Below are 26,624 nucleotides of genomic sequence, written 5' to 3'. Positions count from 1 at the left end.
TCCCACCGCAACAAGAAACATGAGTCACAAGTGCAAAACAGGGCCGGGGCGCAGCTCCCCCAAAGTCTTTAACTTGTGCGCACCTGGACACTTTCCACCTGCAGAGAAGAGGGTTGCCAAAAGCAGCTCCCACGAATAAAAGAAAGCCGTAAAGTGACAAGAAACCACTCAGAGATCCGACATCGATACTGAGGAAGCCAGTCATTCTGGAAGAATTAAGGGCCATTCACGTCCCGTGATACAACACCAAATACAGAAAGTGACGGACCCTGGGGGTCTAGGACCCGCCCATTTGGAGAGGGCTGGGGGTGGTACACACACCCCAAGATTTCCGCAGGGGAGATGAGCACTTACACAGAAGAGCTGCCTGCAAGCCGCACGCCCTGCCTCACTGGCTGTCACCGGGGGCGAGGTCACCGGAGAAAGCACCCAGGGCTCTCGCCTTCCAGCTCCGGGGCAGGGACTGGCCCTGGAGTCTTCCAAGAAACCTTCCCCTTACAGCTTCTGTAAGATGCGTGGGAGTGGGGGAGGCCAGCAGCACCGACAAAGCCAACGAGGGACAGTGAGGGGAACCCTAGCATTTTACCATCTGCACGTGGCCAGCGCCCTTTCAGTCCTAACGTGCGGCAAAGCTCTTGGCTTTAATAGGAATTTTAACTGCTGCAATACGATCTCAGAATAATCCCAATTATTCATTCACAAATACTGATTTTCTATAGTAGAAACTGAACAAAACCCAAAGTCTGTCTCGTTGAGCCTACCCTGTGGTCGGAGGGCAGATAACGAATGCCTATAAGAAATGTTCAGTGAAGAAAGACGGGCTCGGGGAATAGGGAGTGAGCCGGGAGTTCAGATTCGGAAAATGCGAACCAGCCCCGGGACGGCAGAGCATCCCCGATGAAGGAGGTTAAGTGCAAAGCCGGGTGCCTGGTGTGCCCGCCAAGAGCAGGAGGCTGGCAGGAGGGCCAGGGAGGTCCCCAGGACCTTCGCCCATGATGAGCTTTAGTCTAAATTCTAAATAGGACTGAAAAGACACGTTAATATTTCAGCAGGAATGTGTTGCCTGGAGCATCTGTTTTCCCAGAAACCACCCATGCCTGTCATCTCCTTGATCTGCAGAAGTGCCACATTCTTTTGCCTCTCTCCTAAAAATTTCCAACATATATGCTCTCCTGGTTAATTATTCACACAGTACCTGCTTGACATGCCCTGGGCCACCAGGAAACTGATGAAAGAACAAATGAAGATTTGAATAACAGCCGGGTAGCGGTGAGGACACAAAAGGAGGGGATAAATAAAAAGGAACCGAGGGCAATTCGCCGAGAACAAACTGTATCTCAAGTGACCACAAGTCAGGCAACGAAATGCAACATCGCTGAGACCTTGCAGCATGGAATTTATATCCGACCAGGGCCACTAATATGTCGGAAGCCTGAGTTAGTCAGATGGAAGCACTCATTTATGGCAAAGGGACATGCGTAAGTTAAAACGCAGACATTTCAGATTACATCCTGGGGTAAAGAGCAGCCAGCTTTGTCTCCTAAAACTTAGTATCTTTACTTCTCTAGTCCAGAACAACTGATCCTTCTGCTCAGAAATACAGCCCTCCAAGAAGACGGTCAGAGTCAACAGTCTCGGGTCCACGTCACAGCTCTGGTCTCTGACGAGCCATGTGGTGTCTTCGGGCCTCTGTATCTCGGGTTGAAAGTGAAAGTCAGGCTCAGGGACCAGCCAGGCTCCTCCTGTCCAACGGGTCCTGCTCTCTGGTCACCATCATCCCACAGGGCAAACACTGACCGCGCCCAGCTCCCCTCATCCCTGCGGTCACTAAGGCAAGAACAGGGCCACACTTTTACAGACTGTCAGTCCCCCTGCGGGAAAATGACAAACCTCGTTAGTAATCAAAGAAATACAGATGAAGACAGTTATTGAGAGAGAAAAAGGGTGCAGGCTTCTAGGAACTGAAAAGCCTTATTCCAAAGTGATGGCCAGGTCCTGGGTCAGTGCTGGAGGGGAGGGCCAACCTCCCCCATGGGAAGCCCTTTCCCGGGGTCCCCGCCAGACTCTCTCTGGTCATGGAACATTTCTGGCCTTCATTTTCTTGTTTTAAAAAAAATAGGTTGAACGACACACTACATTTTAGCTTAAATAAGAATCAGGGAGAACGGTGGGCTGGCCTGAGACAACCAACCAGGTCCTGCTGCACAGCACAGGGGACTGTGCTCAGGACCTTGTTCGAGCCTATTATGAAAAAGAATATGAGACACTCACATGTACAACTGAATCACTGTGCTGCACACCTGAAACTAACACAACGCTGTAAATCAGCTGTACTTCAGCAAAATAAAAATAAAAATAAGAAGAGAATCAGAAATGGCAACCCGACTCACTTAGTTACCTTAGATGACCACGTTACCAAGCCAGGTTGTAAATCCTTTGAAAAGCCTGCCTGCAAGTAGGAAAGACCCCCCCACAACGGCCTGATGTGTGAGAGGACTTCACGTAAAATCGGGCAGAGTTAGGGTTTTGTTTTGCTTTACGGCACTAACGACTGGTCCGTTCGGTACAGGGGGACACCCCGCTGCGTGTCCTGCCAGGACCCCGGAGGGCCCACGAGCGGCCAGGGGAGCGCCGGCCGACTTCGCTGCTTCCTGGTGCATCTGTGATTCCCCGTTCCCTGGACCTGTGCCTCCTTCTTGCCAGCACGACCAGATGCCCTGCATCCTGAGGAATTATCTCTGCCTTCTGCTGAGGTCTGAAGACCCCTCTCCTGAGCCCCCCATGAGCCACCGGCCCGCAGCTCGGTGGACAGTTTCATTTCTGCCTTCCTGGAGTGGGTCACTTCGGCATCTAATGCGCCGAGCACAGCCTGTGGCTGTGGAAGACAGACGGATCTCCAAACTATCAAATCAGGCCTCCAGAGGAGCTCAAGTCATTATTACAAGATCAATCCCTTTAACCACCCCAGTCCCCGAATACTATGACTTAAGCTACAGGCTTTGTATAGCAAACAACTCTTACTTTTAAAAAATATTTTATTTACTTATCGTTGTATTACTTACTTTATTTTGGTAGCAGGGGAGGTAATTATGTTTATTTATTTTTAGAGGAGGTACTGGGACTTGAACCCAGGGCCTCGTGCCTGCTAAGCATGCGCTCTGCCACTTGAGCATCCCCTCCCCCCACAACTGCTTACTTTTGAATACTGCTCTGTGCGTCCTAACTGGCCTGCAGGAGTGGTCAGGAAAACTGCTGCCCATCGTTAAATAAATCCCTGGCAAGACCGCCCTGAAGGACCCCTGGCTGGACTCCGTCCTTCGAATGTTTCAAGCAGCTTGGTAGCCGGGCCATACCTGCCCTGAGGTGGCCTCTGTCTGAGCCGCGCGCCCTGACCCCGCCCCAAGACCACGCAAGTGACTCTTCAGTTTACAAAATAGCAGCCCATACCTTAAGGCCGACCGTCCCCACCATCCCCTGCCAGTTCAGCCAAAAAGAAATCCGTACGCTCACCTTGGTCTCATGTAAGAAGAGAGAATTCCGGGCAGACAAACGCTGCATTTCAGTTATACGGCACAGGGAGGGGAAGAGTTGTGTCAGGAAGGTTTATGGTTCTTTTTACGAATTTGTTTTAAATGCTGTGAAAGAGAAGGTAAAAGCTGCCCAGAAACCCACCATTTAAAGAAACGAACGATCTCAACTCCACTTACGCTGCACTCCCGGGACCTGCCCTTTCTCATACAAGTGGACACACACACACACACACCCCCGACAGACAGACGCACACACACTTTTCTTGCATAGAATGGGATCACACGGTGTTAACAGCACGCCCGGAGCATCAGCCAGCGCCGTGACTGCAGAGCACGCCCCGGCCCTGCCAGTGCGCGGATGCCACGAGTCTGTCACACCCGGGTCCTCAGTCTCCTAACACTGGGGAAACATTTCGACTGACAAGTCAGATGACGACTTTCCGAGGTAGACAGGGACTACCGTCCTTGCTTTACTTGTAAGAAAATAACGGACGAGAAGGCTGGGTGACCTGTCGAAAGTCCCGAGGCTGGTAAGTGGGGGCTGTGACACAGACGTCAGGTTCCCATTCCCCCAAGTCCTGCCTGCCCCCCATTAGCCATGAACCACGTGCAAACACGCCTCCCACATCCCTTCTGGCTGACTGCGGCCTGGCATGAAAACCTTCGTCCCATCAAAAGAAAGCTGCCTCCTTGAAACCCACAAGGATTTTTTTTTAATACATAAGTTTGACGACATTATAAATAAGCCATTGTCTCTGTCTAACACTGACCTCGTGAGCAGCTTTCTAGAGAAAGGATATGGGAAGGATCTAACTGGGGAAATAGGAGCCCAGAGCTCCTGGAAGACAGGGTGCCTAGGAAGCAGCTAAGATGCCAACAACAGAACAGAACGACCAGATGGACCACTTAGGGTCACATAAACGAAGGTATGAACAGCGAGAAAAAGGAGGCTGGTGGAAGGAGTGCTCAGGACAATCTGGAAGCAAGCTGCAGGCCGAGGAGGAAGTCAAAGCCAGTTTTGGGAGTGTCCCAAGGTAGGATTCCTGGGAGGGTGTTGGCTCGGTCAGCTGTCAAGGGGCAAGAGCTGGTCAGGGGCGGGCCCTGCCTTCCCACCCGACCGCAGGGCTTGACGCGGCGCCCGGCTCGCTGGAGGTGTTGAAAGCCGTGTGCTGATCTAACACGACCTACTGTGCCAGGGTATCAGAACTTCTGCTTTATTTGGGACTAATTTATTCCTCCAGCAAATATTTCCTGAGGATCTACTATGTGCCATGCGCTGAGCAGGACCTGGAGAACACAGGGGAGAAGAAGACACAGCCTTCGAGTTCAAATAAGCCAAAATCCAATCAGAGAGACAGGTATGTAAACAAATACAGGACACTGAAAGAATGTCTCCCTAGAAACAGACAACTGTGCTCTGGGACGTTCAGGAAAAGTTAAATCCATGCTGACGAGAAGAAAGAGGAAATGCTTCCTGGAGGAGAGGGCATTTGGCCAAGATCTTGAAGACAAAATGAATTCAATAGTGGGAAACCAGAGGGGACTCTGGCTGTAACAGGGAGAAACCCCAGGAAGCACCTTCTGCATAAAGTCATTTGCATGTGTGAGGGCCACAGCCGGTGGGCAGCTGGCCTGTCTTTTATTCTGGAAAAGCACAGGCATCTCACGAGATGGGGACCTCTTTGCCCTGTCCCACCCCCACATTACTCGCTGTAAAGTGACTAGGTGTCGTGCAATAGGAAAATTCCAGGACCCCTGTCAGCAAACTTATAGGCCCACAGTCCATTCTGAAGATCAAGCAGGACAGCCTATTTCCTTGGTGAATGTTAATTTTTTAATACTTCCCATGTTTTCCCCCAGTCCCCTCTGACTCGGAAGCGCATTTGCCCCGAGCTCCAGTGGGCCTGGTACAGTTTTGTCTCTTTCTGAAGGTCAGTATTTATCCTTATAAGAACCTGAAATAAAACATATTATTCTTGGCAGGGAGGGTATAGTTCAAGAGGTAAAGCATGTGCTTAGCATGCATGAGGTCCTGGGTTCAATCCCCAGTACCTTCTCTAAAAATAAACATATGAATGAACCTAATTACCTCCTCCCTCAAAAATAAACAATTAAAAAATATATACCATTCTCTTGAATCACTTTTTCCATTTACTCTTCCAGGTTATCCGTTTTACCATCTCCTTCTTATTTTAGCTTAGCTGTTTGCTGGGGGATCTGGCATTTTTAATGTCAGGTCTTGAGCCCTGGCTGTCCGAGGCTTTTTGGTCTGTATTTTTCATGCTCCGTAACAATCACGCTCAGACTGATGTACAAATGCCCGTAACCGTCTCCTTCGTCCCCCAAAGGAAATGAGAGCCAGGCAGATCCCTTTTCTGTAAATAGTCACGATGGACATTATTACTAAGCTTGCAGACCGAGTCAATGCTCGAGCAGACAGAGTGCACCGTGGCAGCGAAGCGACGGGGCCAGTCTGCTGGTCTAGCCAGCAGAGTTATTTACAGAAACTGCCGTCTGCAGACAAACAGAGCTTTACGGGAATATCAAAACGGAAGCGCATCCACCAGTACAGGAGGCAGGGAACAGAAAAATCAGAAAGAAAGATTTTCAAATAACAATTCCGTAAGATGACACGGGAATTTGCGATCTGTAATCGAAGGTCCTAAAATCAAGCATCACAACAGATGCTCTGTTCAAGTGTTCTTTCCATTCTTTGCATGATTTCAGAAAGTCCATTCTTTTTTATTTAAGCTGTTCCTTGTGCGACACTCCAAGAGTAGTTGCATAGTATTGTTCTGCATGTGTAATCAGAAATTTAAACTATTAGAGATAAAAATCAGTTTCCTTGAAGTATCTGATCAGGGAACCATGACGACAGCTGTCCCAAAGCACAGAGCTCTGAGGATGCCCTAATTAAACAGCTCTTTAAAAGAAGGGCAAGATTATTTGGGGAGAGGGGAGTTTACCGTAATGGCTTGGTACAGACAACCCACAAATAGAACCTGTTAATAAGCCGCTGGTACAATACGTGGGGAATTTTCACTCTGCTCCACTGCAAGCCTGGTGACCAAGTAAATATCCACCGACAGAAGACTGGAGAAAACATCCTTCAACAAGATTAACACATCAGCGTGTGCGATTCTGCCTTGGGAAACAGCGCCTCCCGGCAGGGTCCTCACAGCTCTCAGCCTGCCCCACCGGAACCGAGGGGCAGGGCCAAGTCCCTGGGGCCCTGCCAGAACTTGCTAACACTGGAGAAGAAGGGAGCCCCTCATGTCGGGGGCGGGGGGCGTTATCTTTGGGAACGAGAGACACCAGCTCCACATGCATAAAATTAAAGCTGTTACACCAGCTCCGTCTGCCACACCTGACATCACCGAGGCCACAGCACATCTCCTGGGACAGACGCACAAACGCCCCCTTCAATTTACTCCACTTCCTTCCGGGCACTTCCATCACTTCCCTGCCGTGAAGCAGCTAATGGCCCTGTGTGAGCCTCCTCGGATTAAATAATCCCTGCTTGCTAATCCCATACCATCCCAGACCCAGGATGAAGGGGTCCTCTAAGTGGTCCCAAGACTGCCTTCTTCTCACTCTTTACGACGACGTAGTTCACCTGATGCCCGGACTGGGTCTGTAACACCCGGTGGATGGATGCTGTCCGTTTGTTCAGGGCTCGTGTTCTGAATAGGCTATTGCTGGTGGGCTGGGCTCCCGGGGGACCAGCCCGGGCAGGACCTCTGGCCGCAGGGTGCCCAGTCCTGCTGCGATCTTGAGGGGCCTGAGTGGCAGCACTGAGGCCAGTGTGCGGAGCCTCCGAAGGCCGGCGGGATGGCTAGGGAGGACAAATGGGGCTGACGGGGACGGGGTTGGGGAGTGGGCTTCCTGACGGGCATCTCAGACCAATTCCCCATATGAGGGCCCAGCCCGCGGGTGCCCCTCCTCTTCAGGATGCCCGGCTCTGTTCTCCCTCCCACTTTCCCACGACTTCCTCCCACACGTCCCCAGGAAGCTGAGCTTTCTGAAGGCATCCTCCACACCTGCCCCGGGCGTCTCCCCTGCTGCCCTCGACAGCCTCCTGCTGCTACACCCTAGGGCCCTCCAGAGCCTTCCTCCGGCTTGACCCCAGGGACACTTGTGGTGATCTGAACCCCATCCTGCGCTGCAGCAGACCACATTCATTTCCTCCAACTTCTCAGTGGCTTTTATGGCTTTGCCTTCCCCTGCCTGCTGCTCAGACGTCGATGTTTGGGAGAGTTCTGTACTGGACACTTTTCGCCACCTTCTCATCCTTCACTAGCGCACCAGCTGCCACCAGCACCCGCCGCCGACTCTCGGAGCTCCCACCTGTCAGGGCCACAGCCTCAGTTCCAACACCCACGACGCCTGCTCACCGTCTAGCAGGTGCTGCAAACCAACTTGGCCAAGAAACAGAAGTGATTACCCCTCCAAAACCGAGCTCTCCTCTGGTGCTCCTGACCCCACAGGGGCCCCGACCACACATCTCAGCAGCCCCTGGCCCCCTCCCCCTCTTCTCCGCATCTTATCAGGTCTCTCCCAGGAGCGCCCTCTGCCCTCTCTGCCATGCCCCGGATTTGGACCCTGTTCCTTGCCCATTAACACTTTCCTGGACAGGATCCCTCACTTCTCCAAGTCATTCCCCAAAATTCTCTAGTGCAGATCCCACTGTGGGACTTGAAAATCCTTCAGAGGATCCCCTGCCACCTTGCAGGTGAAGTTCGAATTGTTTAATTTCGGGCTGGGCTTCCCCTCCAACCCACCCTTCCTCCCAAGCGTCCCCCAGATGGACACGTCCAGCGCCCCCGCAGGCTATCCCTCCAGGGTTCTGCTCAGACTGTTTCCTGTGCCCTGAGCCCTCTCTCCCAGCGACACCCTCCTTCACCCAACTCAGTCTTCATTCAGTCTCAGACATGCTCCCTCCAGGAAGCCTTCCCTGGCCACCACGCCCGGGTGCCGTCCTCGTGGGCTCCCCTTTCTTCCCCTGCCGTGGTCTTGTCTGCATCCTCCAGCGCCCGAGGTTCAGCTCCTCCTCACCAGCCCTCCCTCAGCCCTGAACACAGCACCTGCGAACAGCGTGTGATCAGCAAACATCCCATGGGAGGTCCCCTCCATCCCCTTGTGCTTTTAGGATTTATGACCTGTGATAAATAAAGTGGACGGATAACCTTTGTGCAGATTATAGAATCATGCACGTGGGATTTTCTTGGATGCTCCCAAATTCAAGTTCTCCACTCCTCTTAACCCCTAACCTTCAAAGTGTCGTGGCTGCAACTAGCTACCAAATGGCTCAAATCAGGGGGCAACAGTCCGTCTGAAGTAAAGATATGCTGGAAAAATATATTCCCAGGCCAGCTGTTCCTGTGGGATCTGGGGAAACATGGCTGCCACACGTACAGAGGGAACCCCGACCTAGCGATGGAGAAAGCTGGCCCAGAGCGAGCATCTGGATGCGGAGGAGTTGAAATCTTACTCAGGGTCACCCAGTGAGCTCCTGGCAAAGGTGGAGGCAGAACTTACAGCCCACACAACCCAAGCTGAGTTCTGCTTAGGGTGGGGTTTTCCCCATGTTGTCCCCAGCACCAGCGTCTTCCAGCTCAGTGCTACTAACCAAGATGGGCTGTTCACGAACAAGAACCGCGTAACCGAGGAAGCACCTCTAGGCAGGCGTGGGGAACTTGAGGCTCAGAGGGCCCTCCTTCCCCTGGAGTCTCGAAGTGGGGCCCCCCGGCTCAGCCACTCCCGGCGGGAAGGCCGGGGAGCGTGAGGCTGAGCCGGGGGTCCCGTGCTTACTTTGATGCGGACCTGGGAGCCAGCACCATTCACTTAGTTATCCAGCAACAACCGAAACCATCCGAACAGCGCTTATGAAACACTATCAAAGCCAGGCTATGTCCACACTGTCTGGTCCCTCTCAGTGGTCACGAGATAGTCTCCATGGTTTGTAGGTGGGTGGACTGGCTCTGAACAGCTTCCTAGTTTTCCCAAGATCCCACGACCTCAGGCAGCCCGACCCAGAAGTCTAGACTCTCCCCAGTGAACCCACTGCCTTATGTTAGGGGAGGGCAGCAGAGCATGTCACCCCAGAGATGCCTCTTTAGCATAAGGATTATTCTGAGCTGATTATTTTGAGAAACTGGACACATGCAGATATTCAACGAAAGGACACAATGTGTGTAAAAGCAACCGAATTTCCTTCTGACTGCGGTACCGCATACTTGCCAGTGGGGCCACCACCAGTCCCCAGCAACGCACCCCTGACTCCACCACGGACCAGGTCGCCAGCTGGCCGGCGTTTCTGTCCACCAGGTGGGGGCCTGAGCCTGATGACACTGCACGTCGTGCAAGTTCAGCACTGACAAAGTGGGGCCAGGGACGTCCTGGAATGTGCAGCTTTAGTTCTGAATCCATGTATTGGTATATTGTCCACGACAGATGGTTCCTTGTCGGCGTTTTTCAAACCACATCCTCAGCCACAAATAGGCGTTGAGGAAAACTTAACTGCTGCCCACTGTGACCTTCCCCGAGCTCCACACCCACCAGGACAGCCCGCTCCAGGGTCCGCACGCCGGCCGAGACGCCTTCTGCCTGGCGCCCTGCAAGGGCAAAGGCCTGAATGCCCGACAGGCGGGCTGCTTTTCTTTCCCAAAGACCAAAACTGACCCAAAGGGCTTCAGCATCAATTTCCTTCCATACTTGTTGGATGCTTAAGATGTTCAAGGCACCGAAATAAAGGGAAGGTGAGCTTCCCACTTCAAGAACCCACGTGGAAAGTTAAATCCTTATGTGGTAAGTTTTTGTTGACTGCCGACTTCCTGCTCTGTCCTCCACGACACTAAGGACTTCCGGGGGCAAGGGTTATGGTGTTTCGTTTGCTTAACCTGATCACAGCTCGGTCCTGGCACTGGGAGGCCTTCAACAAATGTTGCTAAATGATGAATGAACAGAATAAGTCAGTAGATAATGGACAAATGAGTCCATGGGCAAAGAATGAATGGAATCCAGGGGTCCCGGGAAGGGAGGCAGCAGTGCTGGCTGGAGTATGAAGGTGGAGGACAGGCTGGAGCTGGATTAATCAAGAATAAAACTGCGGGCTAATCCTTGTGTGCAGAAGTCTCCCTCTCTGATCCCTGGTTCTGTCCAGAGGCAGGACAGACCTCAGAAACTCCAAACTGCGCCATCCCCTTCCCACCCCACCACCTCCATCCAGATCTATGCAGCCTTTGAAACCCAAGTGAGAACAAACAGGTAAACGGAGAAGCAGATTGTGGTGCATCCATGCAGGAAAATGCTTGCCGGGCACACAGAGGAATGAAGCCACACACAGCGGTGAACCACGAGGGCAGGACGGGACAGGGGCCAGACACGAAAGGTGGCCACGTATGACTCCGTCTGTCTGACATCCTGGGAGACGCAAAACACAGGGACTGAAGCCTGATCAGCAGCTGTCGGGGCAGAGGGAGTGGCTGCAGCGGGACACGGGAGAACTTCGGCGAGGACAGTGTTCTCCATCTAGACTGGACGCAGCTCTATGCGTCTGTCAAGATCCTCAAGTCCTACTAGACACTTAGAAAGGGAGAATTTCACTGTATGTAAATTATTTCTAATAACCCTGACTTTTTAAATGGCCAAAAAATAAAAACCCATCTCAAGCCGTTCTCCTGAAAGCTAACTGTGCCCATTCTGTGCTTCAGGTGTTTCTCTGTGAACCGAGTGGCTCATTCAGCAGCTCATTACGCCTTGTGGGCACCTCTCCTGTGATTGTCATTAATTTTTTATTATTTCCTCTTCACACGTCCTGGTCTTATCTTCCCACCCAGATGGTAAATTCCTTGGAGACGGACTGTGTACAATTGTGCATCCTTTATCCAGCTAAGTAGCCAGGCCACTGCCTGACACATTACACATGAGAAATGGCCAACAAACATTTGCTGATTTATGTGAAAACCGGTGAAGCGAAGACGTTTGGGTGCTTCTTCAACCCAAAGTTGGGTACGATGAAGCAGGGTGCAGACGCCTTTCTGCATGAAACACACCTCGTCCTGCAGCCTCGTGCCACTGTTCTCCCCTAAACTGACAGAGCACCACAATCACGTAGGAAACTGGTGCTGTTTCACAGGAAGGGACAAAGTCTGTGCATTTGCTGATGTGAGCAGCATTTTGTGACGCTCTTTAGAAATTAAACCCACTACCACCATCATTTGACTTTCCAAAGACACCTGTATCCACACAGAGTTCATATCGCACAGAGACGCTAACCACCAGGCGCTGGTGACTGGCCTGCTCGCGTTCCCTGTCTCTCCTGGGTTCAGGCTTGGGAGACTGCACCTTCCTAAACCTCGTCCACTCCTTCTGGGTGGTCCGTCTCGTTGCCATGTAGCTGCTCGCAGTTGTCTCCCATGCTCCTTGGTATTTCTGTGGTGTCGGCTGTAACCTCTCCTTTGGGATTAAGACACACACACAACTATATGTAAAATAGATAAACAACAAGGTCCTACTGTAGGGCACAGGGAACTCTATTCAGTAGCTTGTAATAACCTATAATGGAAAAGACTCTGAAAAATAGTACATACATATTTGGAAACCTGAATCAGTGTGCTGCACACCTGAAACTAACACAACATTGTAAACCAACTGTACTTCAAACAAAACCCACACACTACCTACACTAGGTGGTTACATTGTGGAGAACACACACACACACACACATACACATTGGTATCTCTACATACATACATATGTATACAAGACTAATAAACAAGACCAAGCACTTGTGGCTCTGGATACATTTTCAGGTGACAGAATCAGACATGGGTTAAGAACCACTGTCCACCGGGTGTCTCTAACGGAGGAGAACGTGTGTACAGCTGCTCCAATTACTGGGAAGTACTTCAGGGAATGAAGAGGAAAGTGATGGGAAAGACGAATGCTGAGTCAGTAAGGGTGCTTTTCATAAGTCATGACAGCGGCTAAACGCTGTGTGATGGGCAACATGTTATACCTGCTACTATAGGGCAATTATAGCCGGGGTTTTTTCCTAGAATATATTTTTCCATATAGAAGGTCATCTGTTTATTCCTCCAGTCACATACCTTATTCATTTCTCCATTCTAATGTGTATAGTAAGAGCCTAAGAGCTTTTAGTGAGTAGGGAAAAATCTAGTTGTGAACAAAACAAAATGAAGGAGGGTCAGGGCCCTGTCGTCTTAGTATATTGTCCTTGAAGTAATTACACTATCATATTAATGCCATTGTATTCATTATTAATTTTATAATAATTTGTAAGAGACACTAGGTTTCGGGTAGCGTAAGTGCTCCAGACGTGTTACTTGCTTAGGCCTCTTTTAGGGAGCCAGTGAGCTGGGCAGGGTTGTCACCTCATTCCTATGTGAGGAGAGTGGCGCTGAGGATTAGGTAACTTCCCCCAGGATGCCCTGCTGGGACGTGTCTGGGCCAAAACCCAAAAGCAGGACTGACGGGGATCATCGGGCTACACCCCCGCTGAAGTCAGGGCTGAGCTCGACCCAAAGCACAGCCCGATCCACTGAGGACAGACAGAGCGTCTGGGTGACTTCCCTCCGCAGCCGGCACTGAGGCAAAGGAAGGAAAGAGCCAGAAAGACAGCCCGTGTGGCTGACGCAGTCCGTGCCGCCGGGGAGGAGTTCCAGCACTGGACCCTGGCCCCCCGGAACCTGAAAGATCAACAGGCTCCCCCCGAAGGGCCCCGCTCAGCAGCGAGGGGGCTGGGGCTCAGCAGTGCCGCCAGGGGGCAGCTCCAGGTGGCTTGTCCTGCGCTCACTGAAGACCATGTGGACGGTCCCTGCAGCCTGCTTCGTCCCCTCCAGGGACTCTCAACTGCCCCCCCACAAAAGGAATTCTGGAATCACCGAGAACTCAAGATGCATGAACACCATGAAAAGGAGAAAGCAAGCAAAACTCACACTCAAGTAGCAGAGTGACCAGCAAAGACCCTGAAGCTCGTGTAAGGCCCATCCTCCGGGCAGCGAGGTTTCAGTATATGAAGCAACACCGGACTGCGAGGGAAAGGAATCAGTTAGAGACTCTGGAAATAAAATATGTAACTGTTGAAATGAAAAGTCAATAGATACTAAAAACTGACAAGAAACGGAAATTTGGAGAGTAAATGATTGAACTGGAAGGCATTCCAAGCAATTCTCCCCAAGTGGGGCATGAGAAGACGGAGGGGGAGAGGGGGATTAAGAAGCCCGGGGGAGGGACGGTGGAGTCAGCAGCGACCTGACTGAGGCTGCAGGGAAGCCGGGCAGCAGGGGGCAGGTGCTGCCTGACAAGGGTGGTAAGACATGGGAATTTCCCCCAAAAGAAAGATACAGTTCTCAGACTCAAAGAACTTTCCAGTGCTGAGCACTTAACTAATGGGAAAAAAAAAATTATGCCATTATTTACTGAAATTGGAGAACGTCAAGAACAAAATGTTAAGAACTAATCAAAAAGAAAAATAGCTTAGCCGCAAAGGAGCCACAATCAGATAGACACAGAGTCTTATCAGCAAATCCGAGCAGAGAAAGATAATGAAGCAGTATCTTTAAAGTGCTGAAGGGAAGGAATTTAGAGTCCAGAGTTCAGCGTCCAGCACAGCTCCTCCTTACTGGTGAGGATGACGCAGAAGCACTTTCAGGGACGCTAAGCACCAGTTCACCGCTTACAGATGGTCACTGGGGGGCCCTAGGGGAGCTCTGCCAACGAGAGGAAGGGAGCACGAGGAAGCTTTGGTGGGCAAAGAAGTTATTGGTAAGCAGCTGTTCACTGCTGTCTGGAACCAACGCAGGTGGTGTCAGCAAGGAGGCAGCGGGGGAGGGGAGCACTGTCCAAGGCTTGTCTTCCTTTTGTCTGGGGGCTCAGCATGCAGAGGAAAAGGGTCTGCATATTGATTAATTCTAACCATTGTTGGGGGAAAATAAGCAAATCTATGCGCTGATCATTTAAAAGCACCCTCTAGAAGAGTAAGTTTGCATGTATAAGTCTCAAAAAGCTAAGGAAAAATATTGGCAAAGAAAATCTGAAACAACAAAAGCATGATCTGTGAAAGAAAATACTGTCGGTTGGATTCTTTTCTAACTAAATCTCGTGCTCTACAAAATATACGGTTAGAGGATGAGAAGACAAGCCACAGACGGGGAGAAAATACCTGCGAACCGCAAACCCGATGAAGGACTTGGATCTAAAACACAAAAAGAACTCTTCAAACTCAACAATGAGACAACGGACAACTTGGCTCGCAAATGGGCAGACGATCTGCATGGATGCTTCACCAAAGAGGATTCACAGATGACAAGGAAGCATCTGGAAGGATGCCCCACGTCACACGTCTCCGGCAGCTGCAAACTAAAGCGGCAACGAGGTGCCGCTAGACGCCGAATCAGAACGGCTGAAAACCAGAAACCGGCAACACCGAACGCTGGTGAGGCTGTGGAGCAACCGGAGCTCTCCTTCACCGCTGGCGGGGGTGCAGAATGGTACCGCCGCTTCAAAATACAGTTTGGCAGTTTCTTAACAAGTCAAACAGACTCCTACCATGGGACCCACCAACTGTGTGCCTTAGATGTTTACCCAAAGTCGTTTAAAAAAACTCATGTCTACCCAGAAACCTGCACACAAATGTTTATAGCAGCTTTACTTACAATTGCTGCAACTTGGAAGCAACCTCAGAAGGTTAATGGATAAACAAACCGTGGTACTTCTAGACAACAGAGCATTGTTCAGGGACTTAAAAAACAAAAGGGAAATAAATGAGTTCTCACTATGAGAAGAACCTTAAGTGCATATTCGCAAGCAAAAGAAGCCAATCTGAAAGGCTGCTTTCTATAGAATTCCAACCAAATAATGCTCTGGAAAAGGCAAAACCAGGGAGACAGTAAAACTCGTCGGTGGCTGGCAGGGGGTGGGGGCGGGGGGAGGCAAGGAGTTAGGGAGGACGGTGGGCAGTGAAAACCCAACACAGCGCGACTAAGGCTGGATACGTGCCATTACACACTTGTCACCCACCACGTAACATGACACCGTGTAATAGAAAAGAACAAATCTGCCTCCACATCAGATCTGTTCCTCTGGCTCTAACCCTGGGCTCTGTTTCCTGGGCTATCATGCTCCTTCTGCACCTTTTGTAAAAAAAGTTGCCTCCAGCCTGAAATATACAGGAGAACCCATTCTCAAGGCTCTGACCTTCAAGGGTATAACACTTTTCCATTCACACTGGGATAAAAAGTTGCAGAATAGAAAATAACATTTGTCTTGCTGGAGATTTGCAGGGACACCATGACCTGACCCAGGGGGACAGCTGCAAGAACAATGGAATCTGACACCAAGAAGCTTGCAACGACCAACCACACCCTCTCCCCTTTTTACTACAAAAGGAGCCTGAATTCTGACTTGGGGAAGATGGTTCTCCCGGATGTTAGTCTGCTATCTTCCCGATCTGCTGGCTTTCCCAGTAAAGTCATTATTTCTTGCCCCAACACCCCGTCTCCTGTTTATCGGCCTGTTGTGCGGCAAGTGGAACAAGTCTGGACTCGGTAACAAGCACTGAATTCAGAGTTAACACAGACGTCATCACATCCCAGATGTCACCTCCTTGGCCTCAGCATAATGTTGCTGGCATTGCCCTGGTGTATCCTGTGAACGTATCATCCTGCATAAAGGAGCCTGGATGAGGGACAGAAGCACAGAATACCTCTCCTGCCCTGGGCGTCTCAGGCATACGCTGCAGCCACACTCATAGAGCCGCGGTCTCTACTGAAATGTATCGTGGGCTGTAGACCACACAGCTCTCCCTTGTATGTACTTTCTGACTGAGAGTTGAATGCTGTCTCTACGGCAAGACATCCACACACCACCAACACAATTATCAGACCACCGCCAACAACACGGCATCATCCTGGTCACCAGCACCGTATTCATTATCATGGCCCATCGTTTCATCAGTGTCGTTTACAAGAAATTCCTAGAAACCCAGTCATGAACAACCTAAAAAGTCTAGTGTCATGCCCTGGTAATAAAACTTACTTTGTTTTCTCAACAGGACTCAGGGCCACTAACAGCCTGACAGCCTTTGAACACCGCCTGTTTGGATTTTTTCTTTTGCACTTACTTCCTTGATTTTTCAGGGGCACTCGTTTAAGAAAGTAATACGTTATGGAGAAAACATGCACTACGAGGGAAATATTTTTTAAATGTTTTGCTTAAAAAAACCCAACTCAGCTCCAATCACTAACGGGAGGGAAGGATGCCCGCTGGCGGGGAAGGAGGCTGTGACCCAGGCTCCTGTCAGCTGCCGCCCCGGACAGCGCCCCGCCTGGTCAGAAGTTCCTCTAACCGTGAACGGCACGTGTGAGGCGTCTGAAGAACGTCCCTGCAAATACCGACTAGTATCGTCCGACAGCCGTCACAGATTCAAGCGACTGGGTTTTACTAGAGATTAAGTTCAAAGCAACAGAAAGGACTTTGCACTATGAGGACCCAGTTCGTTTTCAAAATGATTCTACGTGGATCTCTTGGGCTGTGCCCAGGGATTTTCACTCAGTGTTAAGAGGAAGACAAAACTCCCCTGACAACACAGCTGGAGCCTCAAGACACGGGCCCTGGTCTCCGCCGCCATCTCCGGAGCCCCGGCAGTCCTGGGCATCCCAGCCTTGGTCTCCTCAACGGGAAACGTGGGCACTGAGACCACCCTATGGTTTCACTTCTGAAAGTGCAATTCCATGAACAGTCAATCAAAACTGTTTGGACAAGATGATCTATAACCGTGTTGTCCAACACAAGTATAATGTAAACTTAGACATATGCAATCTGAAATTTTCTGATAACCATGCTAAAAAAAGGTAAAAAGAAATACAGAAAATAATTTTAATAACAGTTTATTAAGCCTGACATAGCCAAAGTATTATTTCAGTATATAACAGGCATAAAATATCATTAGTGAGACGTTTTACATGCTTCTTTTGTAATAAATCTTCAAAGCCCAGTCAGTGTCCTTTCCCCTACAGCACGGTGTGAGCCTCATTCACATTCACCGCGCTCAGCCTCCACGTGAGGCTGGCGCCTCGTGTTGGAAGCACGGCCTAGAAGACCCCTGTTGGACAGCCCGGACCTAGACAGTCTCCTTCAACCTTGGCAATGTCTTATAAAGTCCGCCTTATAACGTCTTGTCTGTGCAGGTATCTTGAGCTCTCTGAAGGACACACATCCGACAGGTGAGATGGAAACACGACTCTTCTACTTGCCCACCATCAGAAGGAGCATCTCCCTCCCCTCCCACCTGCCCGGTCTCCATCTCTACAGCTCGCTCCCTGAGCCATCCTCCCCTCGTCCTCCAACGCCACCCCAGCCAGGCCCCTGCTGGCTCGCCCCGGAGCACTGACTGTAGCAGAGCGCTTCCTTCCCGGGCATCACTGCTCCCGGGTTTCCATCCGCCCCAGGTGTCTTCACACGTGGCCCCTTCTCAGTCACCTGTCCACACTGGTGTCTCCCCTCCGGAATATGCGGCCCCGCCCTAACGTCAGCAGGAAAGCCAAACCACGTATTTCCAAGCCATCAGGAAGGGTCGGCATGTACAGGAGTTCAGAGGGGACCCAGAGTGTCACCAGCAAAAGTGGACACCTCTGGGGCGGGGACAGGTGGGGGAGGGGACAAGACAGAAACAGCACGATGGATTGTACAATCCTGGCCATTTGGTCAGGCTACACTTGGCCGCTGAGTGTGTCCCCTGAAGATTCCAGAGGGCAGAAATCATATAATTTGTTTGCTAGATATATAGTAACTACCTCTTTGGGAGTTCCAAGGTGCAAATTCTACAGTTTTAAAACCACAGTTCTGTTTCCTCAGTGCATGAGAATAAAGAAAATAAAAAGAAAATGGAAAAGAGCCTTAAATAGGGATAACCACTATGAGGCTAAAACAGTTGCTAAGAGGCCTGATCCTGCAGGCCCAAACCTGAATAAATCACCCCGTTTCTCTCTCTGAATCTGAATGAACTTCTCCCTGATACGAAGGTATCATCTACACTGGGGGGGAGCAACCAGCTTTGCAGATAGGATCTGGGCTGCAAGTCCAAACGTCAGAACACAGAAGTGCTGACGCCACGTGCACCCTAGTTCCCCGACATGATCAGTCTCCGTAATGTGCTTATTAATATACTTAATCCAGTAATCCTGGGATCCTCAGTGCTGCTGACGGCTAACCCAGATGCAGGAAAGGAAAAGGGGGCACCTGAGTGCTCCACCAAAATGTGGGAAATGTGACATTTGTTTATTATTTGGCATAAGACTGGAAAGATTACTTGCAAACACAAAATCTCTAGATCAAAGTTAATTGGGATCGGATCGTTTTTTGGAGTGGAAATTAATGCTGTATCAGATTCTGATTCTTACAGAAAGGCAGTGAGCAAGGTAAGAAATGACCTGTCAGAACAAGAGATTTCTGCACAGACACACACACACTCACCCTCCACAGCCACTGCTGAGGACTGAGCACTGCAGCGCTCCTGGGCACACGGCCACAGGCAGACCAGGCAGTCGTGTAGATGAGACAGTGTCCCAGTGGCTGTCAGGGTACCTGCAGGTGCAACTGGTCACCCTCATGTCCAGGCATGGGCTCTCTCCAAGGTCCTGCTTCTGCGTGTGCCCTTGATGGTGACGGAGAGAAATTCCCGGGGCCTGGATATGAGATCACTTTTATTTTTAGCCCTTCTTAATGGCTGTTAACATTTGCTCTGAGCAGTTGTACCGCCTAAATGGATGTAAATAACGTCTTGTCAGCAGTGCGGCATTGACCAGGGATTATATTTAGTAAATCTAAAGATCCAGGGAGGAAAGGCAGAGTCTCATCTTTGAAGGTGCTGATACCACACATCCTCCCATAAATGCTTGAGACTTTTTAGAGAACACTTTTAATGTAATCCATTTGTCTAGCTGGCACCTCTGTCAGATGAGGGTCTAAGACAAAACATCGACTGTAAAGGTAAAAATCAATGAATGATCAAACACCTGAAGCCACCACACTGAGGTGTTTCCTGCCATGGAGGCGAGACTACTTCTAACAGAAGGTGGTAACACTGAGAGACGTCAGAGGGTGACTGCTCTGACCTCCGATCAGAGCGCCTGCCGGGTGACCACGTACACCTGGATGACCACGCGAAAAGATCTGCATTCTCCAGTGATAACTCTATGCAGTCATCTGGTTAGGCCTCCTTCATTTGACGTAAATGGGAAAATAATGACAGCTGAAGTTTTTGGCAGCTCTGCTGTTGGGCAGACTAAGTGTCCAGGTGGTTCACCTTGGCTGGTGGTGGGCAGCATGAAAAAGACCTGACACGTTGTTGAGATGAGCTCAATTACACAAAGTCCCCTTAATGGTCAAGTAATCAACGCATGCACTTCTACGCACGTTACTCACTAAGCATGACCACCCCATGAACTGCAAGATTTATTTTCATCCTCACCTGCAATGGAAGCAAAGGAAGCTTTTTAATGGCATACAGACAGCAAATGACAGCGTCAAAAATTTAAACCCTGTTCCCTCTAATCTTAGAGCCTGATGTTTTAACCCCCATATATATTACCTCTTAGAACCTTCCAGACATAGTCTGGACCCTTCGACCAAGTCCAAAACTAACCCATGACAGAGCTCGGTCAAATCTTTACTCATTGAGAACCCACAGGATAGATAGTATAGACAATGGAAGAACTTAGGCCAAGTTCTTTCTTTTCACTTGAGGAACAGAAACCAGTACAGAATGAATGAGCTTGTTCTTTCAGCTCAGGTCTGATACTGAACGAGGCAGGTGGGAGACTGGGAAGCGCATGGGGCTATGAATTAGCTGGTCCTGCAGGAGGCTGACCAGCAAGCAAGACGGCCCGCTACTGTCTCTCTCCTGTGACAGAGGGGCTAAGCTCTCTCTAAACTCTCCCCTAGCCCGCACATTCCAGCTCTTCATACCTTCACCACCCAATTCTCCTCACTGTCCACTTGAAACCTGGGGCACGTTGGTAGGGGAAAACTAGGTCCATGGAGGAAGGTTTTTTAAAACAAAACAAAATAGAAAACCATCTTTGAAGACCAGGAGAGGGCAGAAGAGATGGATGGGTGCAGTGTGGACTTGGAGGACGATCAGTCATCCTCTCGTGTCTGTATCTGGTCTGTGTGCTTCCTGCCTGCCTGCCTGCTACTCTTCGCTAATCTTCTGTCTTTTAGCCAAAACCATAAATTCAATAAGACAGGGTGGGGGGAGCGGGGAGCTTCCGCCCTGGAGACCACTGACACCTCCAGACACCGTCATCCACAGAAATCAACTCCCCTTCCTTCCTGTCTTCACTGCTCACCTGACCTGCGCACCCACAGACACTCCCAGCACGTCACCTCCCTGCCCACCATGCACACTGGCCATGAGCATCACCGCGAGGCTGGGTGAGAGCTGAGGGCGCTCACCCCACGTGCATCACCCCCACCGGGGCTCATCCTCTCTGCTCTCTGCTCTCTGCTCCACCTCCAGCACCAGGCAGGGCCCGGCACACAGGAGGCCCCCCCACATGTATCTGTTAAAACCAGTGACTCTCTCTCCACTCTGTCTCCCTTACTGACTAGAAGGCTCCACCTGACCAGACTGCAAGCCCCACGAAGGTGGAGGATGCCCTCTCACCCGTCTCTGCATCCCCACCCCCGGTAAAATGGCTGAGACACACCAGCACGGAGTGTATTTGGGGGGAAAGGTGGAACTGGGAAAAGTACGCTTGAACATCTAGGTTAACATAGGACTCAAAGCTACCTCGTAGGCAAGAAACACTCATCCCAGAATTATTACACTAAACAGCATGCAGCTCGGCACATGATCTGGAAGCAGGCCGTGACTGGTGACCCTTTCGTTACTGGTTTGAAAAAGACGAGAAGCACGCTTTTAAGGAAGTACATGATTGTCTAAGCTCCCCCCGACCCAGACTCTCCCAAGACATAGCAAACAGGACGCAGTATGCCAAGCCCTAAGCTTCTCAAACACAGAGGCTCCCTGTGTTACAGAAACAGGTGTGTTATAGAAACTGCCCCGAGGGGACAGCCTATCAATGAAATTATAATAACAGAACTCAGATGTCTTCAGTGGGAGTATACTAAAGACTGGAAACATGACAATGAATGGTTTTATCCGATGAAAAACTACGAGTTTACTCTTCTGTATTAAGCTTTATTTTCTGAGATTACTTCGGACGCACACGCAGTTTTAAGAAATGACACTTAGGTTTTATGTGCCCTTTACCTGTTTCCCCCACTGGTACCGTCTTGCAAAACTACAGGACAGCATCATGACCAGGATAGTGACACTAAGTCAAGACGCAGAGCAGTTCTGCCACCAGGGTCCTCATGCTCTCCTCTTGTCCCTCCCGCCCCCGAACCCTCCTTCACCCCTGGCAACCTCTTGTGCGTTCTCCACTTCGGTAATTTTGTCTTTTCATGAATGTTATAGAAATAGGATCGGCCAGCACGTAACCTTTGGGGACTGGACTTTCTTCACTCGGCACAATTCTCTGGAGATCCACCCAAGTTGTTGCAGCTGGCTCCCGCCTCCTGCCGGGTACTGTTCCGTGCCGTGGATGGACGACAGCTTTTGTTCAGTCATCCGGCCACTGAAGGACATCGAGCTCCAGGCTGCTATAAGTAGAGCTGCTATGAATACTGATGCACAAGTTTTCGTGTTAAATTTCTGTTTCTCTGGAATAAACACCCCAGGGTACCACTGCTGTGTCAAACGCTCATTGCGTGTGCAGCTTCATAAGGAACTGCCAACCATTCTTCCTGTGTGGCTGTGCCGTCATACAGGCCCAGCAAGGGCATCTGAATGATCCTGCTTCTCTGCACTCTTGCCAGGATTTGGTGATGTCGCCATTTTTCATTATAGCCATTCCGACAGGTGTGCCATGATTCACTTTTAATGAACCCAGAGATCCGGAGACGGAAGAGAAGAGACCCCACAGCCACCAGGAGTCTTTACTTATTTTCCTGGTCCCTTACGATTATCTTAAAAGTGCACAGTAAATCAGCCCCTGCCCTCAATCAGCTGGGTCCTGGGTAGGAACACAAGAGCACATCCTTAGTGTAACACAGAGCCGCCACCAATCTCTGACAGCAAACATCCCACTCTATAGGCATGACATTCTGGAAGCATTCCCTTTAATGTTCTAAGAGCAAAGCAAAAATGGCGCTTCTGGTAAACCTGCACTGGGCGTACGAGCAAATATAATCAGGTAAGAAAAAAATAAGAGTTATAAGAATTATAAAAGAAGAAATAAAATTATTTGCAATAATGAGAATGTCTACACTTGAAAAAATTAGAGAATTCGTAAACTATCAAAATTTCTAAGACGGTTCACTAGGTTGTTGGATACAGAATCAATTTAAAAAACAGAAAGTTTTGCTAGACACCAGCAACACCAGGTAAAAATGTAATTTTTGAGTCATCCCATTCATTTCAGTAATAGAAGTATCCGGAATAAACCTTTTAAAACTGCATGGAGAAAACTGTGACGCTTCAGCAAAAGATACAAAAGACACGGAAATGGTGAGAGAGCTCACATTCATGGTTAAGAAGGCTCAGTATCTTTTAAAAGTCCATTCTTACCAGATTACGGCACAAATGTAATGCAAATGTAAGCAAACTCCCAACAGGATGTTTTTGGTTTGGTTTGCTTTGTTTCAGAAAAGGCTCTGTTAAAAACACCCGTGGAGGAGTCCAGGACTGAAAGAGCCACGACAGGTTTGCGGGATGGGCGAGGGGGTCCTAAGCTGCTGCTGCTGCTGTTAACGAACAGTCGGTTTACAGTGTTGTGCTAATTTCTGGTGCACTTACGGCACAGTGATTAAGTTATACATATATATTCCTTTTCATAGTCTTTTTCCTTATAGGCCGTCGCAAGGTATTGAATGCAGTTCCCTGTGCTGTACTGGAGGACCTCGTCTTAAGCTTTGAGAGCTGGTTCTGCAGATGGCACTGTCCTGGCTTTCCAGCTCTATCAAGTGGGAAGAAGAGGTCTCAGAGCGCAGGACCCCTCCCCAAGGCGCTCATAGCTACACCCCAATTACACCTGCTGATGTCATCGTCCAAACTGACCCCAGCAGGCCCTCGCGCAAGTTCACTGGGGTGTCCCCGGGGAGCCCACGTGGTCTGGGGCCCCTCTTCTTCACATGTGTAAATACTCCAAAGAGACCCCCATCACTTAAAACCTTCCTCTCTGCCTTCTGTAACTTGCAGCCTGTCATCAGCAAGGCCCCCCATCCTCCACATCTGGACTTGGCTGCTCCCTACAGTGGAGCTCAGGTCACTGCCCCTTCTTCCTCCCGGAAATCCCCTCGCCTTGAAGTTCATGCCATCGACAGCATGACTGTAACATGAGTCTTAAGACAGCCTTCTGGAACCCATGTCCTCCTCCAGTGACCACTCCTGCTCCCCGCTCCCCTGGCTACAAAATTCACCCCGAAGAGTTTTCTGGTCATGCTGTTTCCAGTATCTGTCCTCTTAGTCTCTCATGAAGCTGCTCTGATAGACAGTCTTCCCTGGGATCACACAAAATCAGTTTCCGCAAGGGTACCAATGTCCTCCACGCTGCCGAATAACCCGGTGGTCCTCACGCCTCGTATGTCCTGAGCTCTCAGGAGCCCCTCCCCAGCTGAACCCCCCACCTCCTGGCCACTGCCTCTCAGGTTCCCTCTGAGCTCACCGGCCATCCTCACAGCCCCCTTGCTGTTACCCTCACCTCCCTGACTTTGAAATACTGGAGCCCTCAGGGCTGCGTCCAAGGACCTCTCTCTTTTTGGCCACATCCACACACAATGGTTATGTAATGGGCAGGGCCTGGTGCAAAATGAAAATGCGGACGGGATTTCAAAAGTGTAGAATAGATAAACAAGATTATACTGTATAGCACAGGGAAATATACACAAAATCTTATGGTAGCCCACAGAGAAAAAAATGTGACAATGAATATATATATGTTCATATATAACTGAAAAATTGTGATGAACACTGGAATTTGACACATTGTAAAATGATTATAAATCAATAAAAAATGTTTATTAAAAAAAGAAAATGTGTGCCCCTTGTTCAAAAATCATGAAGACTTCCAACGTGGCCAGAGTAGAGCAGGAAGCAAACTCGGGACTCTTCCAAGACAGGGCCCGCGACAGCGCCCAGTCACACCCCGGCCCTGGGAGCCTGCCCGCCAGATGCTCCTGAATGTCCTTCTCCAGTCTGCAGGCTGGCTTGACTCTCCCCTCGGCTCTCTGGCATGTTCAAAACCAAACCCCTGACACATGCAACTACCCCTCCAAGAAGAAGATAGCCTGCTCTTTCCGCTGACTTCCTCAGCTGAGTGAGTGGTGCATCCTTCCAGGTTCTCAGACCAAAAACCTCCGAGTCTCCTCTTTCACTTCCACCCGACCTCCAAATCTTGAGCAAATGCTGCTGGCTGCGCCTTCAGACATATGGAGGCTGTGCCCGCCCCCGCCCCCTCCACCTCAGAGGCCACAGGCACCATCTGGCTCCCACCGGGCGCCCTGCTTCCCTCCGGCGCCCCTCAGTCCAGTCTCAGCCCGTCACTCCGTGATGCTTTTACTCTGGGAGTCTCAAGTGAATGTGAAGGTGCCCTTCCATCACTCAAGTTTAAGAAACACTGCTCTAAACCGTCTGTCTCCTTCTCACAGCATCCAACTACGGAAACAGCGAAGTCACTTCTGTTTATATGCCCACTTTTCTCAAAAAACAAACAAAACCCACGAAGATTACAAGGGACCTCAGGTACAAACCGCAAACCCTGTACCTTCCTCGTGTCAAAGATCTACCTACAAACTCGCCAGCAGTCCTGAAATGGCACGGAATCTAGTCGTTTTGAAGGACCCTTTCAAATTTTCATTATCTAAAGGGTGCAGACAAGCCATCCTGTATCATAATCACGTGACATCCAGCTCAACAAGCTCGCGGTTCCTAACTAGTTAAACAGCAGACAAAACCCAGCGCCGGAGCGGTCCGGATGCCGCACTGGAAGCACCGGGTGTGCGGCTCTAAAGCACCTGGCTTCCCGAGGCCCAGCCCCGGCTCGCGGGGCGCCGGGCGTCCCCGGGGTGGCGAGGGCCGGGGGTCAGAAGCCCCGGTGCCCCTCCCCACCCCCCGCCCCAGCTCCGCCGCAGAACGCGCGCCGCGAGGCCGGAGGGGCGAGGGCGTCGCGCGCCGCCCGCGCCCAGCGCACCGCGGCGGGGCCGGGGGCCGGGACCGGCGAGCGGCTGACCGGGGACGGGGGCACGAGGCCGGGCGAGGCGGGCCGGCGCCGCCCTGGCGCGCACCTACCCCGGGGCCCGGGCCCTGAGCCCCCCACCCCCATCCCGGGCACGCGGCCTGGGCCCAGCCCCCCGTGCGGGGCGGCGGCGGGGCGGCTGCGGGGCGCTGAGGCCTGACCGTCCCCGCGCCCTCCCCCCCGCGCCCCCGCTCTCACCAACGGACGCGCGGATCCGCGACCTCCGGGGCAGAGACATCCTAAGAGCCTGGCCGGGGCCGGGGCCGTTCGGCATCGCGCCCCCCGCGGGCGCTGCGCGGGGCCGGGCGCAGGGCGGGCGGCCCGAGGGCCATGGGGGGCGCGCGGGGGCCGGGCTGCGGGCGCTCCCTGCGCCGAGGCTGCGCCGTCCGTGCCGCAGCGGCGCCCAGTGCGGCGGCGCCCAGTGCGACGGGCTGCGGACGCCCGGGCGCGGGCGGGGCGGGGGGGGCGCCGCCGGGGAAGCCTCTGGAACGTTACGCAGGACCAGGCGCCTTCAGGTGCGGGGACGGCGTGGGGGTCTGGGGGGTCTGTGCTTTAGGGTCCGCCGGGGAGTCGGGCGCCCTTCGGGGACCCTTCCTCCTGTGCCCATCTGCTGCCTGGTTTACCTGTCTGTCACTTGCCCTGGGGCGCAGGTGCTTCCTGTGAGTCGTGCAGGACTCATAACCTTTTTTTTTAATGTCCCGATTTGTTTACAGATGCAGGGCTTAAGTCCAAACGCATGCCACTGTCACCCCATCTCTTACAGGGAGGTCAA

At 51.2% G+C, this 26,624-nt stretch overlaps 1 protein-coding gene across 2 annotated transcripts in view; it reads right to left on the bottom strand.

Annotated features, from left to right (window-relative positions):
- Nucleotides 1-26,137, bottom strand: part of ATP8A2 (ATPase phospholipid transporting 8A2) — a 420,398-nt gene extending 394,261 nt beyond the window's left edge. Inside the window, exon 1 of one of the 2 annotated variants that reach the window (XM_072976043.1) lies at nucleotides 26,051-26,137. In XM_072976043.1, coding sequence (XP_072832144.1) covers nucleotides 26,051-26,126 — 76 coding nt within the window. In that variant the 5' untranslated portion in view covers nucleotides 26,127-26,137. The remainder of the gene's footprint in view (nucleotides 1-26,050) is intronic. The other variant, XM_072976044.1, reaches the window with a different exon arrangement.
- Nucleotides 26,138-26,624: the final 487 nt, after the last annotated feature.

The sequence above is a fragment of the Vicugna pacos genome, chromosome 14 (assembly GCF_048564905.1).
Source record: "Vicugna pacos chromosome 14, VicPac4, whole genome shotgun sequence".
In the NCBI taxonomy this organism is placed as follows: Eukaryota; Metazoa; Chordata; class Mammalia; order Artiodactyla; family Camelidae; genus Vicugna; species Vicugna pacos.
The sequence above is the reverse complement of the archived record's forward strand: the minus strand, read 5'-3'. Positions and strand labels throughout refer to the sequence as shown.